General features: G+C 38.6%; 1 protein-coding gene across 2 annotated transcripts in view; it reads right to left on the reverse strand.

Moving 5' to 3' along the window:
* Positions 1–481: 481 nt before the first annotated feature.
* ext2 (exostosin glycosyltransferase 2) overlaps positions 482–18,330 on the reverse strand; it is a 231,496-nt gene continuing 213,647 nt past the window's right edge. For both annotated transcript variants that reach the window (XM_068046470.1, XM_068046471.1), the window contains exons 12-14: positions 8,908–9,036; positions 8,157–8,239; positions 482–7,409 (exon numbers count right to left, since the gene is read on the reverse strand). In XM_068046470.1, coding sequence (XP_067902571.1) covers positions 7,271–7,409; positions 8,157–8,239; positions 8,908–9,036 — 351 coding nt within the window. In that variant the 3' untranslated portion in view covers positions 482–7,270. The remainder of the gene's footprint in view (positions 7,410–8,156; positions 8,240–8,907; positions 9,037–18,330) is intronic.

The following is an 18,330-nucleotide window of genomic DNA, read 5'->3' on the forward strand; positions in this document are numbered from 1 at the left end:
AAAGAGAGTTAATGTTTCAGGTCCATGACCATTCATTAAATAAAAGGCCATTGACCTGAAATGTTAACTGGTTCTCTCTACACAGATGCTGCCAGATCTGCTGAATATTTCTAGCACTTTGTTTTTATTTCAGATTTCCAGCATCTGCAGTATTTTGCTTTTATTTTGGTTTAAGCGATATCAGCTACAGGATCTTGTTAGTGCCCATATTGGTTATGGTACGGAGACTAATTGGTTTCTTTGCCCTGCCACTACAGATCTGTAAGTTCATTTTGTTTTAATATTTTATTAAAGTAAACTGGATATCAAGTTCAAATCAATTATTAAGTAGTTAATCCTTCAAAAAATATTTACTTGACTTTAAACATTAAAAACCTGTGTCTAGTCCTGGGCACTGACCTATAGTAGCAACAGTAGTTTAAGATCTTGCAAAGTTTACACAATTAAAAAAAAAAGACAAGTTAAGAAAACGTCTTACAAATAAACAAAAAAACTTTTTATTGTGTAATATGCTAAATATACCAAAAGTGAAATGTTATACAGTTTTAAATGTCATTATCTTTTGCAACAATCACGCCCATTGCTATTACTTATACTACTGAAGTAGAAGGTTGAAGTTCAGAGTAATATATCTGTTTGGGTGTGTTGTGTACTTTTGCTGAGAGGAAATCTCAAGAATATTACTGTTATAATTTGTTGTAAAATATTTTAACCTTGTAAACTCTTTTAGCTTTAATTGCCTTGTTTTAAATATAATTGTAGGAAAGGGTGCAATTAGGTTATGTTCAATAAAAAGTGTTACTGCATCCAAAGTAGTGTTCATCATTACTGTGAGAATTTAACAAACTCAATTTGCCTGTGATGTGTTGTTTTATGAGTAAGTTATTGCACTTGGAACAATGTTTTGCATAGATGTAATTTCTTAGGAAACTGGGTCAGAATGGTGTGTATTGTTTTGACAGATATAACCAATAACCTAATAAAGAATTTGTCTTTTTCCTACTGAAGAAAAAACTATTTTCTCTGCAAGGAATGGTGATGAAATGTGATCATGATAGCTCTGAAGTCTCACAATAATTGGTGTGGATAAAAATACCAACACTGCCCTTCTGAACTGCTGACAGAGTACAGAAAGGATTACAGAACTTATATTAACAACAGGTGTCCGAAGATATACACCAGTAACCCTGAATGCAGTCATTTACAAAAACAGGCCATCTCCAAAAAAAGTTAAACATAGCAACCTGCACCTATTAATATTCCTATATTACTCACTTTTTAACAAACATTTGAAAGAAAATGTTCTTTGTCTTCAACTGTACACTTTAAAGATTACCAATTTAAGAATTAAGGCATAGTTCAAATTTGTCAACAATGCTGCAAACTGCATTACACATAAAACTGAAAATGAAATTAATTTTATATTAGTCCTTATTCACAAACTGTGGGAAGATAACTTCCTGTCAACACATCTGGAGTTCAGCTGTAAACTGCATCAGCTGTAGCATTAATGCAAAGTAACATCTTGGTTGGGTTAGATTGGAAAATATCTACAGACTTGTAATTAGCTTATGGTAAAGGCATCCATTAGCTAGTTTAATTATCATAGGACTAACAATTACTGGGTGTGATATTAGGTGAATTTATTTAATAAATGATTTGCAGGTGGCCACCCAAAGGACTTGCATTTAACAGTACTGTTTATTTATGAAATACACACTTTACTTAATTTATATATAACAGACAACAATCGCAAATAACAAAGTACAATAAAATGATGACATTTGACAAAAATAAACTGCAAAATACAGACTGAAAATGATAAGGAATCACATATTGGAGATAGATTTTGCCATTTGAGTGCACAGACAGAAAGAAAGTATCAATGGCAGAAATGGATGATCTATATGGTCTGTGAAGATGAAGCCTGAAGTACAATTTTAAGATTCAATGTGGGTCACATATTTTATACACCTATTCAATTTCCACAGGAAAAAAAAACAATTAAACCCTCAAATATTTAAACAAATGTGTAAATTATGAACAAATCACTTGGTCTTAGTGTCAGGTATGTTCTCATAAACAACTTTTGAGAATTGCTTACAAGATCATTTTTTTGCCTATTTGACATATCTAACTGTGGTTGAATGACATTCTACTTCCTCCCCACCCTGCCAAGCTTGCCACTTCTGACAAGTGACAGGTGCAATCGTACATTCCTCATGGGCAACATCATCAGCATTTCTGTTTGAACACAGGATTAAATCAAGTCTTTACAAGATAGCTAAAGATGAGAAAAACAATTTGACCAATTTTAGCTCACCCACCCAGAAAAAAGCCTACCCTTTCCCCTACTCCAACTATCTACCCAATTCGGAAGTCTATTCCATGTATTAATCCATGCACAGAGAATTATGACATCAGTGCTAGATTTACCTTTAATTAGTTAAAGCCAGTGCCTCTTTGTCCTAAAATAAAAATTGAAAATGCTGCAAATACTCAGCAGCTTAGGCAGCATCTGTGGAGGGTTAAACATAGTTAACATTTCAGGTCAATGACCTTTCCTCAGAACTGGAGAAAGTTACAGATGAACCAGGTTTAAGGAAATGGAGGTGAAAAGAACAAAAGGGAAGGTCTGTGAGAGAGGTGGAAGACAGAAGTGATTTTTCCCAAGTTGTGGTGCCAATCCTTATACTGAAAATTTCAAAGACACTTTCAATCATCGATTTTCAATTACACAAATAATGGAAAATATTTTTGTGCTTTTAACATTCATAGTGTTTAAAAAGATTTTAGAGCCTTATATGTACAATGTGCTCAGTGCATTTTGCTGCAATGTTTTAATCATGTTATAAATAGGACTCATTCTATACAAATCCAAAATATGGGATTTTTGTCAATACATCAACCTTTTTAAAAAAATAAGAACTGTACTTTCCTCCTACCCCAAAGATGGCTACAGTCATCCCAAAAGCCTTTTGTTATAATGGCTAGCTGGCAATTCTTTATGCCTGAACATAGACAGGAAGGGTCAATGGGCCATATAAACTGGGTGGGCCTCTCAGCAAGATCCACAAATATATCTTCCAACAGGAATCAGTAGGAACATAGGAGCAGGAGTAGGCCATTCAGCCCATCAAGCCTGCCCCACCATTCAATACGACCATGACAAGAATAGACAGGAACATGAACTCGGGCTGATTTCTCCCCTCCCCAGCCTAGAACAATTGTAAGTGCCTTAATTATTATCTTGGCTTAAAATCAGCTATTTTGGTACAGAACAGGAATTAAAACTGCAACCATTTGGCCTGGGTGACTTGGTACTATATCAGGTAGTAACCCACTGGGGTAGCTTTATATATCTATCAATTGTTGCCCACAGTAGGATGCATGTATCTGAGGCTTGGATTTTACAAAAACAGCCACTCAATCTTGTGGCATTTCAACCACCTTCTCATGCGCATTCTGATAAAGTGCCTAAACCACGGTATGAAATGCAGGCTATTATTCAGGATTCCATCAAAAAATAACTATACTTCATCAACAGGATTCAGAGAAAAGAGTAATTATAATAAACATGTATATAAGCATGATTTTAGTGATACGCATGACAGAAAAAAGGACATTAAAAACAGATGCCTAAAATTTGGCCTTGGTTTGGTGAGGGGTCCATCTTTATTACAATTCTGAAACAAATTCCTGTAAATGCAATTAGGTTTGTAATCATAGAACTTGTAAACAGTGTCAGCAACTTTGTAAATATTTGTGTCTCCTAGCCAACATTTCTCCCTCAACCGCTGCCACCTAAAAACAGATGGAACGTTAGTGGTGCGGAATGGCAGTTGTGTTTGCCTACTTAAATCACTGAACTTCAAAAAGTAGTTCATTTATGTAAAGCATTCTGATGTGTGAATATGAAGGGAGATGGATAAATGCAAGTAGTTTTTATGCTACAAAAAAAGGAGTGAAATGCATAAGGTTCACTGAAATGTTTTACAAAGCACACTAGCAAGCTATAGCTGCTGCCAAGTTCTACCAGTATTTTCTTTTACATTGTTGCTAGCCAACATCCATAATATATTCACTATAAACTCAAGTTATGCAGGTACCTGTACTGCTGGTCTAGGACAGTGGGATAACATGAAAGTATCAGCAACTGACAAAAGTTGTCTGATATAGGAACAACATTCACAGCCGGTATATAAACATCAAAAACTGAGCACCAGTTTGACTCCACATTTTGACCTTTGTAATGCAAAGTACTGACAGTATTGTTCTTTCTTTGCCTTCAATGATTTATTCCCATTAATTGTCTCAGAAATACTGCGTGCTACTCTCCTGTGACAGGAGCACATCGTGCCTAGACAGTACTTTACAAATTTGAACCAAAAAATGAAACTTAGACCTTAATAGCTTCCTGAACTGGACCTTATCTTAGAAACCAATGCAAAATAGACTCCTGGAATTAGACAATTAATAGCTGGATTTTGTAACATTAAAGTGGAATAAAGCAGCTGCTGGAAAATATTATAGTTAAATGGCTTGCTCTATAAATCATGAACATTCTTGGGTTTCAAACAATGATATCTATAAAAGTCATCAATAAAATACATTATGACCAGAGTGTTGTTCAACAGACAGCTCTCTGGAAGAAAATATTAAATTTAAATAAATTTAAAGCAAAAAGCTTCACCTGTATGAAGCTGCTGTATGCCCGTACTGTCTCAGGAAGATCTGATTGCACCATATGGTCCAATGTAACTCCTGAATTTCAGAAATCCCTCATTTGATTGTGTGGTGTACAATACAATACTGTTAATGTCTTGAGTTTTGTTACGGTGCTTACATATGTACTGGTGGCTTCCCATGGTACACATCTCATGCAACGGCCTAAACGCCAAATACAAAACTGCCCGACTTACTAACTAGCAGCCTGGGAGACATGTTAAAAACAGGTATTCCAGGCAACTAGTCTAGCGAATCACCAATAGTTTTTACAATTGGCTTTCAGACAGTTGTGTAAGGGCCTTGCTTCGAGAATTCCAGAGCTTTAGTCTGAGTCTTGTGCAATATCAGAGCACCTTTACTGTATCAAAGTCAGTCAGCAATAATTGGTTCTAATTTTTTAAATGATATTTTGTTCCCACCTCAAGGCTAGAGTATGACTGCATGGGCAGCAACAGCCTTTCATTATCTCACAAACACTGGCAGCTTAGCTTATGGAGTAAAATAAAAACAGAAAATGCTGGACATACTCAGCAGGTCAGGCAGCATCTGTGGAGAGAGAAACACAACGTATCAGGTCTGTGACCTTTCATCATAACTGGGAGAAGTCAGAAACATAAGAGGTTTTGAGCAAGTGAAAGGGGGGATGCTGGGAAGAACAACAAAAAAGAAGGGATGTGACAGGGTGGAGGACAGGAGAGATTAAATGACAAGAGGTTTCATGTTGCAAGGCCAAATGGACTGGTAATGAGACAATTAAAGAAACAAAAGATATGTCTAGAGGAGGTGTGAATGGCAGGATAATTGCCATCCAAATGCAAAGTGAAGGAAGCGAAAGAAAAAACAAACCAGCAAAGAAACAGGAAACAAAATGGGCGCAAAGCTTGTGATCCAAAATTGTTCAACTCAATGTTGAGTCCAGAAAACTGTAGAGTGCCCAGTCGAAAGATGAGGTGCTGTTCCAAGAGCTTGCATTGAGTTTCATTAGAACACTGTAGCAGGCTAAGGACAGAAAGGTAAGAAAAACCTCTCTCTGAAGAGGACCTTTCTGCACATGTCAACAACAGGTTTTGGATAGTGATTGGGAGATGGAGTCCAGCCTGATTTTGCTTAAACTTTACCCTTAAATTAAGAACACTTAAGAACTCTACCAGCATCCCACCACCAGCCCAATTCTGATAGCATCATAGTTTATACAGCTCACTGCCACTGTACAGTGTGTCACTCACTGAGCCATTGGGAAAGCTTAAACTATTAACAAGAAAGCAATATTAAGTCAAGAGACGAAACGCTACGTAACATAGGTTAATTACATTATTTTTTAAAATCGCCTCAGTATTCCTAATAAAATGAAGCACTGTCAAAAACATTATTCCATACTACTACCATGACAAGAGAAAATAAAATATAGACACAAAAGATAAGGAATCATTATCATCAGCAACAATTACTGGGAATTTCTGAGGTGGACACAGTATTTTCAGGAGACTGTTGCAGTTACTATGTTGAATATGACCAGTATAGAGTGAAAACATTTTATCATGTTCTGTCTGTAGGTAAGTTCATTTGTAAAATGCACTGGTTGTCTCAAAGTGCTTTACAGCCAATGAAGTATTTTTGAAGTGTAGTCACTGTTGTAATGTAGGAAGCACAGCAGCCAATTTGCACACAGCAAACTCCTACAAACAGCAATGTGATAATGACCAGATGATCTTTTTTTGTTGTGATGCTGATCGAGGCATAAATATTGGCCAGGACACTGGGGATAACTCCCCTGCTTTTCTTCAAAATAGTGCCATGGGATATTTTATATCCACCAAGCAGGCAGATGGGGCCTCGGTTTAATGTCTCATCTGAAAGATGGCATCTCCGACAGTGCAGCATTCCCTCAGTATTGCACTGGAGTGTTGACCTTGATTTTTGTGCTCAGGCCCTGGAGTGGGACTGGAACTGGAACCCAGAACCTTGTGACTCAGAGGCGAGAATGTTACCAACTGAGCCACGGCTGACACATCATTTGAAGTATAACTGAGTGTTATAATAGGGGAATAACCAAAATTGGACATACATTGGCAAAGCAAGCACGCAGTTTTATGATGGTCTGTACATTAAAAATGAAGCTCATTGGTACGTGGTCCAACATTAGCTAGTTTGGAAACATAACAGTCAACAAATCATTTTGATGTCTGAACCAACAACAGAGGAAGTTTTCAATATGTTGTCATTGTGAGGAGATATGTTTTGAGTTTTTGATCTCCAATAGCGTTTGTATGACACAATATATTTTCACTTAAAAACAACAAAGCATTTTCTGTCACGATGAGCCATTACAATTTGGCAATATTCAACACTTTAAAAAAAAAGAGGTCACGTTGTTCCTCTGCAGTTGCATCATGTTAAATTAATAACTCCATGAAAGGAGGAGAGAACTTTGAATTCCAGATGAATGGTTTAAAATTATACAGCTGCTGGTCCTTACTGAAACAATGGCTTGCAGTATAGGGATGGTGCACTTGAAGGAACTATAATTTTGAATGCCAGCATTTCATAAACTGCCAATGTTGGGGAAACTCTTCAATTTCTCCGGGAAGTCATCCTTGTACAAGACGGGGTCGGCTCGATGTTCCACCACCTTCAGTGGCATGATGCCAAACACGGATGCAAATTTATTGATACATTCTGACCTGCAATTATATTCCCATGGTGTTACATATGTACTTAATGATATCTAATAAAACACTGTCAGAACAACATCTGCACAATCAGAAGTCATCACAAAGCTGATAAGGTAACCAATAAAATCGGAAGCATTCCTTACACTGATATTTTTAAAAGTTAAACAGGAAAGCATGGCAACACTAATGTTTTAAAGAGATGCCGAAAAGACAAATGGTGACAAATTTTCAGTTGAATTAATATACTGGAGTTTCTGCTAAATTATTTTACCGTGGTTTTGGGAGTTATATTTTATTCTTTAGTAAGGCTTGGAGTAAAGAAAGGTGAAATGTAACTGCTAATGAAGCTGATGTCTTTAAGGCAGTCTCAGGCACACACAACAGAGGCAGTACAAGCACTAGACTCTGCAGTAATCCTAAGTGAAATAAAATAAAACTGATCTCAGTCTCCAACATGCTTCCGACAATGTATTCACAATACATATTGAATCTTTTTGGCAGGTACCTGCTCATCTAAATTATATAAGGCACTTTTGAAATTTAGGATACTATTGCTTACAAATATGAATGAGTTATATCAATTCCTATATCATTAATTTACATAAACTTGGGCAGAACTTTCCTTCCTGCAGAAGGCAGTGACTAACATTTTCTAAGTGGGCTGTAAATCTGGAACCAGTCACACATGTTTTTCTTGGGCACTTTTGAAATGGCAGGCACAAGCTGTTAAATACATGGGAGGAATGAAGCACTTACCGTTCCACCATATGGGTTTGGTCTAGTGACAGTCCATCAATTGCTGTGCACTCCGGGCACTTGAACTTTTTACGCGGGGTCACCTGCGTGTCACAATAATTTCAACAATATTAATGGCATGTTTAATCCAGCTAGATGTTCAAGCACGCCTGCAGTGTAATGTGAGAGCACTATCCTTTCAGAACATTTTGCTGGAGTTCCATCTGGCTCAATAAGGCATATTTCAACTCACAAGAGGTCAATAAAATTACTAGAAAGGTTTCACATTCATTGAAAGTGTGTGATGACAATCCATTAAAACCCATTTAATGATTGTTTTCACACTTCTAGGTGCTTTGTACAAGCACTGGTTGCCTGTACAATCATATGATGATGAAATGTTGCTTCCCCTACTTTGAAAGGGTCTTATTAACCTATGTCTGTTTTCTCATTCAGTTGACTGACAGATTCTATGAATATTTAAAGACTGTAAAGGCGATAAAGTTTATAGCACCCAAGTGGCAATACTCTTAATACTGACTTTACAAAGCAAAGTTTCAACAGTTGTTATTTGCAAAGCAACATTAAAAACACACAAAAAAAGTTTAAACTCTATGATAAACAACACAATATCAATCATTTCTGCATTTATTAGAATTTAATTTTATATTCTCAATTTCTAAAGAGACAGAAAATGCCCAATCTATTTTAGTTATTCAGTAGACAAACATAACACTTGTGCATGATTTCTCTGGCGCTTCAGAAAACTTACCTTAATAGGAGCTTTTCCAGTCATGTTAGCTACCAGAAAGTTCATAGCAATGTCCTCACAGTTCATGTGTGCATCCACCCAATTTTTAATATCTCCTGGCATCTTGTAGGTATATAAGTAATTAAAATACTGTAAAGATAAAAGGAATTGCAGAAGTCCATTAGAAAGTATTATCTTTAAATGTGCAAATTAACAGTTAATATGCTGGTCATCATTCTTGAACACTTAAAATATAGAATTGTTAAAACTTAATATTTGAAATGTTCGTTGAGCTACAATTTTGACATGTGTGATGATGAAGAATTTGATCAAGCTTATTGTAGCTATGCGTGTGTTACTGTCCATATGTATGCTGAGTGATTTAGATCAGTCTGGATTTAAAATAACCCAAGTAACCATGTCCTCCCACCCAGCAATATAAAATTAATGCAAGGAAAGGTGCTTAAGGGCAAAGAAAAATGGCAAATAAAGGTACTTAAAGAATGGAAATACTGAAAGAAAATAATGAAAAAATCATGGCTAATAAATAAGGGGTGGAGGAGGGGTTGTGATAGAGAAGGTGGTAAAGAATGAAAGCAGTATTTGAATCAACTTCTGGCAGTAAAGAACTGCTGAGTGGCATTTGGTCAAAGTATACTTGCTTCAATGAGGCCAATAATGGTCTGGATTTCAGCTCTTGCCATCACTGCTCATCTGAAACTGACAGCAACTTCTGGAATCCGCAACTGTGCAGTCAAACGCGGAAATCTAGAAGTTGCTGTCAATGATTTTACACTTCCCCATAGGGTACGCTGTTGAAGTCCCTGCAGACTGCAACCAATTAGTAATCATTGAACTGACCATAACTTTCATGTTTTTACGCTATTAGACCTACTGTAAAAACTGTTAAACATCCTCTCTGGTCCTGAGAAACTAATTTTATAATTGTGGAATGGCAAACTTCTCCATTATGATTTTAAAAAATTCACATTTCAAAAATATTCTTTATTGATAAAGTTTGTTCATGATATTTCAGCTTCTACCTTAATCCCATCTGTTTCTCCCTATCTTTATTTCGCTATCCGTAAAATAATGTTAAAAAGAGAAGGATAATCAGAGCTTTTAACTTTCCGGTTTAGTGAATATGAGAGTTCTTAAATGTGATTGACTGCTTATCCTGCTTGACCAAATCACTATTGCCGGATGTCTGGAGATCTTCTTGACTTGGCACCAGATGCAAGTTAAAGCTGGGAAAGTTGAAATCCATGTCACAGAGATCACTAGATCTTGCGTGCAACTTTCTCTGAGGTCAGTGGCGAAGAACACAAAATCTGGGGCAGTAATATGTGATCCCTTAACTCTAGACTCTAATCTCTCTTTCTCCTCCCCATTGCAACGTATCTATTCATTGTTTTATCAATATTACTATGTTAATACCCTTTTAACTTTCCCCCCTTGTTGCACCTAGGCTTGAAAAATACTGCTCTACATTTTCTTGCCCCTCCCTACGTCAGCAGAGCATTGAAATCAAGGCTGATTTCACAGTCTGCAAATTTTACTGATTCTTTCGCAGTACTGCAAAGCTGTGATTTCTTACTTCTTTCAGTATTTCTTTCAGTTGTATAATCTTCAGGCTTTTAAACACCTAAGTTTGGCATCGCCTAATCAATTTTTTCTGATTTACCTTATCTCTTTTATTCATTTCAACATATCTGGTGTCCTGCACCATGAGCTTTGATACCTTAATTCTAAGAGATTCTTGCAGATATTCTACTCTTAACTGGTTCCAAAGGAAATAGTCCCAATATTTCAGGTCTCTATTTATGTGCAACAGTAATACAGATTGGGACAAAAATAATAGATTGGAGGCAATAGCATAGGAGAAACTTACAAATTGCTTGGGATTTTAAAAAGCTCCCGACATCAGGTTCCATGGTTGGTGGTGGGGGGTGGGGTGGGGGGGCGGAAGATTGTTCTGGCAGCGGCCTCGCCGCTGGGCGATGGGATCCGGATTAAAATATTCAAGTTAGCAGGATGCATACATTTAAATAAAATTGACTCCAATCTTACCGTTGGGTTGCGATCTTCTGAGTGGCGGCTGGCACTCACATGCCTTCACTTTCCCGTCTGGGGAAAGCAGGCGCCGCAGTGGTGGGGAATGGGTGTCATTACAATTTTTAGTGCAAGGGGACGGGATCAAATTTATATTATTAGTGTAGGGGATGGTGGGAAGGGTGACTTGTGCACTTTGTTCAGTTTGGGGGGTGGGGGGGTGGGGAAAGGTCAAGTGTGGAAGGTAATTGTTTTAGGGGTGGGGGGGGTGGGGGAGGAGAGGGCAAATAATGAATTTGTCTTGTTATTGTAGAGGGTGGGAAAGAGGCAGTCGATTTTGAATCAGTACAGTGGGGGGGAGGGGTATAACGTTAAAAATTTAAATTAGCCGGCAGGGCTTTAAAAATGGTGCCAGCGCCTACGCACAGGCAGCCGACACCATTGTCAGATCGGAGAGCCCGCCCCCTCCACGGGGAGGCGACCCGACCAGCATACTATTGTGGGCTGCCGGGAGGAAGATCACTGCGGCATGTGGGCCGCGGCTTTTTTTCACCCCCAGCGGCAGCTGCATAAAATCCAGCCCAATAGGTAAGAGAAAAAAATTAGGAAAAGATTCAATAACAAAGAAAACACAATGAGTATCAGAGTCATACAGAGGCAGAAAAATGATAAAGAGAAAGATAGAAAGTACTAGGATGTAAGAAAGAATTAGAAAAGAGAGACCAGGAGATCAACTGTATGAGAACACATTGTGCATGAAATAGCATAACATCCCTTTCTTTATAAAGCAGCATGCTCTTTGACATCAGGTGCAATGCCACAAGAGTGTCACTAAAAAACAAGGTTTTGAAAAGCATCCATCATACTTTAACAGCATATCTAATAGCACCATGGATGTACCTATACCACATGGACTGCAGCAGCTCAAGAAGGCAGCTCATCATTACCTTTGCAAGGGCAATTGGAGATGGGCAAGCAATGTTAGTCTTGCAAGTGGTGCCTGCACCCATGACCCAATAAAAAAATACTTCTGATGCAACATATGCTAATTTCTGTGTAATACTGTTAAACAAATTATTTTAAAAAAGAAAGTTAATTATTTCCAACTTGGAAAAACTAAAAACTTCTACAGCAACAAAAATTACCTTGTAACTGACTTATGAAAGTCCCTAAGAACAATTACCTTGTAATTTAACTCAGTATATTTAACTACTAGATATGCTGGTCTTAAATAAACAGGCTAGGCTGCAGGTAGACATCAATGGACTGGTCAGGTGGGCAGAAAAGTTGCAAATGGAATTCAACTTGGAAATGTGTGAGGTGATGCATTTGGGGAGGTCAAACAAGGCAAAGTAATACACAATTAATGAGAGAATACTGAGAGGTGTAGAAGAAGTGAGGGACCTTGGAATGAATGGCCACAGATCCATGAAGGTAGTAGGACAGGTCGATAAGATGGTTAAGAAGGCATATGGAATCCTTTGCTTGATTAGCCGAGGTATAGAATAGAAGAGCAGGGAGGTTATGTGGAACTGTATAAATCATTAGTGAGGCTACAACTTGAGTACTGTGTACAGTTCTGGTCACCTCATTACATAAAGGATGTTATTGCACTAGAGAGGGTACAGGGGAGATTTATGAGTGTTAGTGTCTAATAAGTTCTGTTGATGGATGTTAAATACCTAGTGGTTGAAGGTAATAGGGTGAACAGGTGTTGGGTGTTGATTATATATATTTCTGAGTATAATTAACTAAAGAAGAACCAGCCAGCACTGGCTTGAGGGTGTTAGGAGTGGAGAAGTAAGTTCTGTGGCAAGCAATAAACAGTCTCCACCAAAGCATCCAAGTCTCAGTGTCTTACTCACAAACAGGCTTGTAAGTTTCTCGGACACTGATAGCAGAGGATGGTTGCCTGAAAGTGAAGATTGGAGACTAAGATGTATTTTCAGAAAGGGGATTAGAATTGGAGTTAATTTTTTTTTTGAACACTGTAATTGGAGTTATTTTTTGAAGAAAAGTGACTGAAATCAGGTATAAGGTGTCGGGCTATGATTTTCCATCGCTATTTTGTGAAGCTGAACGTTACGACCAATGGAAGAATGAAGTTGATCTATGGACACGGGTTACGTCTTTACCAAATAAGAAGCAAGGAATAGCATTTACACTTTCGCTTCCTGCCAAAAGCAAACTCAGGTGCAAAGTGCTCTCGGAGCTAGAGGCTCATCATTTTGACAATGAGGATGGTTTGGACAATCTCTAAATTTATGGATTATATTTATATGAAAGATGACTTATTGAATGCCAATGAGGCATGGTTAGACTTTGATACATTTAGAAAAATGTATGGTCCTTCTATAGAAAAATATATTATGGCGTTTAACCGACTATATGCAAGATTGCAGCGATTCTATACTTGGAAATTCCTAAATCAGTACTTGCCTTCAAGTTGTTGGATTGTGCTAGGATATCGAACATGGATAGGCTCTTGGTATTAACCAGAGATTAGATTCAAAGAAAGAGATATGCTTTTTGATCAGATGTCTGAAGCCTGAAAATTTTTTTGGGGAAAACATTCATTTCCGTCCGCTTTCATGGCACATATGGGCTCTTCAGCAGAGACACCGAAGATGGAGTATACAATGCCAGCAGTATTTCGAGGCCGTTCCAATATGGGGCCCAGACGTCAGTACAAAAGAAGAATCACAAAGAAAAAGAGTGAGGATAGGGACTCTTTTGGCAGCTATAACAGAGGCCAAGAACTGGGCAATTATGGCAGAAGGATGAACCCCACGAATAACCAAGGGGTGGCCAACAGGAGTTTCAGATGTGACTCAAAGTATCATTATGTATTGAATTGTCTAAAAAGGAATAACAGGTTTTTGAGATGACACATGACATGGAGGATTCGGAAGGCAAGGATGACGATACTGATTAATTGGAAGAAATTGTACTGGTCACAAGAAGCTTTACTCCGGCAATGACTTTCCCAGTCGCAGATTCATTCAGTTGCGCAGTATTAGACAGTGGGTATATGTCCACGGTATGTGGCGTGGAATGGTTACAGTATTACCTGGATTCTTTAAGCAAGGAAGACCGAAGTATGATCAAAGAAAATGATTGTTCTACCCATTTCTGGTTTGGGGATGACAATGCGTTGAGATCACTAAAAAGAGTGGTAATTCCGTGTAAAATAGCGGGGGTAAACCACTTTAATAGTATAGATGTCGTGTCCACTGAAATATCTTTGCTGTCTATGAAAAAGGCTCAAATTGGATATATTATTTATTTATTTATTTAGAGATACAGCACTGAAACAGGCCCTTCGGCCCACCGAGTCTGTGCCGACCAAGAACCACCCATTTATAGTAACGCTACAATCCCATATTCCCGACCGCCTACCTACACTAGGGGCAATTTACAATGGCCAATTTACCTATCACCTGCAAGTCTTTGGCAGTGGGAGGAAACCGGAGCACCTGGCGAAAACCCACGCGGTCACAGGGAGAACTTGCAAACTCCACACAGGCAGTACCCAGAATTGAACCCGGGTCCCTGGAGCTGTGAGGCTGCAGTGCTAACCACTGCGCCGCCCAACATGATAAGGCGATGGTCTTTGGGAGATCTGTAGATTTGCAGTTTACACAGTTGGGACATTATTGTATTCCTTTAACAAGACCTAACATCTCTACGCAGAATGTTAGAGGTATTAATGGCATCTGGGGGTAGGGATTTAAAGGAGAAAAGGCAGATTATTTCAAAACTACATCGACAGTTTGCACATCCATCTAGTCATAGGTTGAAGATTCTGTTAAAAGATACAGAGGTGATAGATAATGACAATACTAAACTTATCGAGGATATCAGTGAAAAATGTGATATCTGTAAAAAAAAATACAGGAGGATGCCATTGTGACCCGTAGTGAGTCTCCCCTTAATGAAATCGTAGAGATGGACTTGAAGGGATGGGATAAAGACAAAAACATTTTTCTTCTACATTTTATAGACATAGCAACTAGATTCAGTCTGTCAATGGTAATTTATAGTAAAGACAAAAAAGTAACAGCAGACAAGATAATGGAAAGATGGATAGGAACGGTACTGGGAGTACCGGCTAGATTTTGAACTGACAATGGAGCAGAATTTGCCAATGATGAGTTCAGGAATATGTGTGAAAATATGAATATTGTAGCAATGCACACGGCAGCAGAAAGTCCTTTTGGTAATGGGATTTGAGAGAGGAAGCAGGCCATGATTGACAAAATGCTCTGAAAAATTTTAGCTGACCAACCAAATTGTAAATTGACAACTGCTCTGGCGTGGGCAGTACATGCAAAAAACACGCTTCAAATGGTGTGAGAGTGGGGGGGGGGGGGGGGGTGCTACAGCTCCTATCAATTAGTTTATGGCAGCAGCATTTCAGCTATGAAGAGAGACTGGATAGGCTAGGGTTGTTTTCCTTACAACAACCTGAGGGGGGACCTGATTGAGGTATACAAAATTATGAGGGGCATAGATAGGAAGAAACATTTTCCCTTAGCGGAGGTGTCAATAACCAGGGGGCATAGATTTAAGGTAAGGGGCAGAAGGTTTAGAGGGGATCTGAGGAAAAATCTTTTCATCCAGAGGCTGGTTGGAATCTGGAACACACTGCCTGAAGGGGTGGTAGGTACCCTCACAACATTTAAGAAGTATTCAGATGAGCACTTGAAACGCCATAGCATACAAGGCTATGGGCCAAGTGCTGGAAAATGGGATTAGAATAGATAGGTGCTTGATGGCTGGCACGGACAAGATGGGCCGAAGGGCCCATTTCTGTGCTGTATAACTCTATGACTATGACTCTGAATAGAAAATACCTTCAGTAATGTGGGATCATCCATGGACTTTATAGGGGACTACAAGTAGTTAACTTTTTGCAGAACATTTGAATGCCATGCGTGCAGGGAGAAGAGGTTTCAGAAAAAAATCAGGAGAGCGCTTTGAGGTACCATATCAGGCCATCAGGAAAAAAAAAATTATACCAGGGACATGGTGTATTACAAAAGACAAGGGCAGAAAGAATGGAGAGGCCCAGGAAAAGTTATAGGCAGTGACAACAAAATGATAATTTTGCAACATGCCAACCAAACAGTTAACGTACATTCCTCGTGGCTTATTGGCACTGATTATGCATTGACAGAATCTGAACAAATAAGGGATACTGATGATGCACCATGTACTTCGCATACACATATGTCGGACCTTTACAATCAATAGATTGTGGCAGATAACAGGCTAACTGAGTACTGACAATGTGATAGTGAAGATTGAGATAAGGCCATTTATCCCAAAAGGTCAAATACTGAAAGGTGAGACTAGAGTGATGTATATGCCAGAAGGGAAGCCAGCATTATAGGAAGGGCAGGAAAGGCCACAGGGAAATAAAAAGATTGGCTGAATGTGTAAGACACGGGACACGATATGAGACCTATAGAAGGAAGTAAAAACGTGGAAGGCCAGAAAACATAGTGTAAGTTCAGACAGCGGGCCTGATGACGATCACAGTCCAAGGAAAAGGTCACAGACTTGTGAGAGGAAGTCTGATTTAGGAGGGACAGGTCAGGTAATGGCAGTCCAGAAAGGGATAGGAAATCTAGTAGGGGACGTAGTTTAACAAGAGCGCAGACCAAAGAGCAGGTAAAGAACGCCACAAGAATTAGCAGCCCTTATGATAGAGAAGTTCTAGTGGCTACTAACAAGTTAGATGGTAAGTTGGTAAAGGACATAAAACAAAAAGAGCTTGACAGTTGGAGAGAGTTTGGCGGATACACTGAGCTGCCCAATAGAGGACAACCAACACTGTCCCATAGATCGATCTGTACAGAGAAGGTACTTCCCGATGGTACATATAAAGCTAAGATTTGTAGCTTGGGAATTTGAGGAACAACTAGGTCACCAAGAAGTTAAAGCAGACTCCCCCAACAGCAGGAAAAGCAAGTTTGAGGATTTTCCTAGTCCTTTTAGCAACACGCTCATGGGAATGTAAGTCTATTGACATCAAAGTAGTATTTTTGCAAGGGGAGAAATTTCAAAGAGAAGTATTTTTAAAGCCACCAAAAGCTGGAGATATAGAGGGGAAATTATGGAACTAAACAAGCGTGTTTATGGGCTAAACAATGCATCCAGGGTGTGGTATTTTTTAGTTAGGTCCATCCTACTAAAAGCTGGTTGTATTCAACTAAAAGCAGATCCAGCAATGTTTTATTGGTACTATGAAGAAAAACTAGCAGGCATTTTCTTGATGCAGATAGACGATTTTCTGTGGGGTGGATCTGTGGCAATTGAGAAATTTGCGTTAGATAAAGTTATAAAGGAATTTAAAATTGGAAGTGGGGCTTCCAGACTTTTAAATATATAGAGTTGGATGTCAGGCAGACTAAGTTGGGAGTAACCCTAAATCAACGGTCTTACCTAGAGAATGTTAATAGGATCCCAATAAATCGGGCCAGATCCTCACAAAAGGAAGACTCTACAACCAAGGAAGAAGCTGACCAGTTAAGGAGCTTAATCGGGCAATTGAACTGGTTGTGCACATGAACTAGATCAGATGTTTCCTATGATATATTAGAATTGAGCATCATGCTGAAACATGCTACTGTTGGGGAAGTGCTGAAAGCAAATAAGACATTGAAGAAATTGAGTTTAGATAAATGTACACTCAAGTTTCCAGCCTTGGGTGACCCAGAAGAAATTAAATTAGTAACTTTTAGTGACTCCTCACAAGCTAATCTTCCCGATGGTTATTTGAGTGCAGCGGGGTTCATTATATTTTTGGTGGGAAGCAATGATCAATGTTGTCCATTAGCCTGGGAATCGAAGAAAATAAAGAGGACAGTTAAAAGTACCTTAGCTGCTGAGAGAGAACAGTTATCCTTATAGCATTCTATATGAGTTCCTTTAAAATACTTGATAAATACATACCCATATCTATCGTTTCTACGAGTGCAAGTGTCTCACCAAAAATATAATGAACCCTGCTGTGCTCGAACAACCATCGGGAAGATTAGTGTGTGAGGCGTCACTAAAAATGACTAATTCCATTTCTTCTGGGTTAGCCAAGACTGGAATCCTGGGCTTACATTTGTCCAAACTCAATTTCTTGGAACTCATATAAGGGCAATCGGAAAAAAAAATTCCGACAGAATGCTATATAGATAACCAATATCCATTCGACAAGTGGTGTCACGGAAAAGAGGCTGAGGATTGATCTCGCGAGTATACAAGAAATGTTGGAACAAAACAAAATTTCCAAAATAAATTGGGGCGATGCGTGTCATCAGTTGTCATATTGTTTTACAAAAAGATGTGCTTGTTCACAGAAATTGCTGGATGTCCTCAAAGAGGGCCTTGTTG

The sequence above is a fragment of the Heterodontus francisci genome, chromosome 14, assembly GCF_036365525.1.
Source record: "Heterodontus francisci isolate sHetFra1 chromosome 14, sHetFra1.hap1, whole genome shotgun sequence".
NCBI lineage: Eukaryota > Metazoa > Chordata > Chondrichthyes > Heterodontiformes > Heterodontidae > Heterodontus > Heterodontus francisci.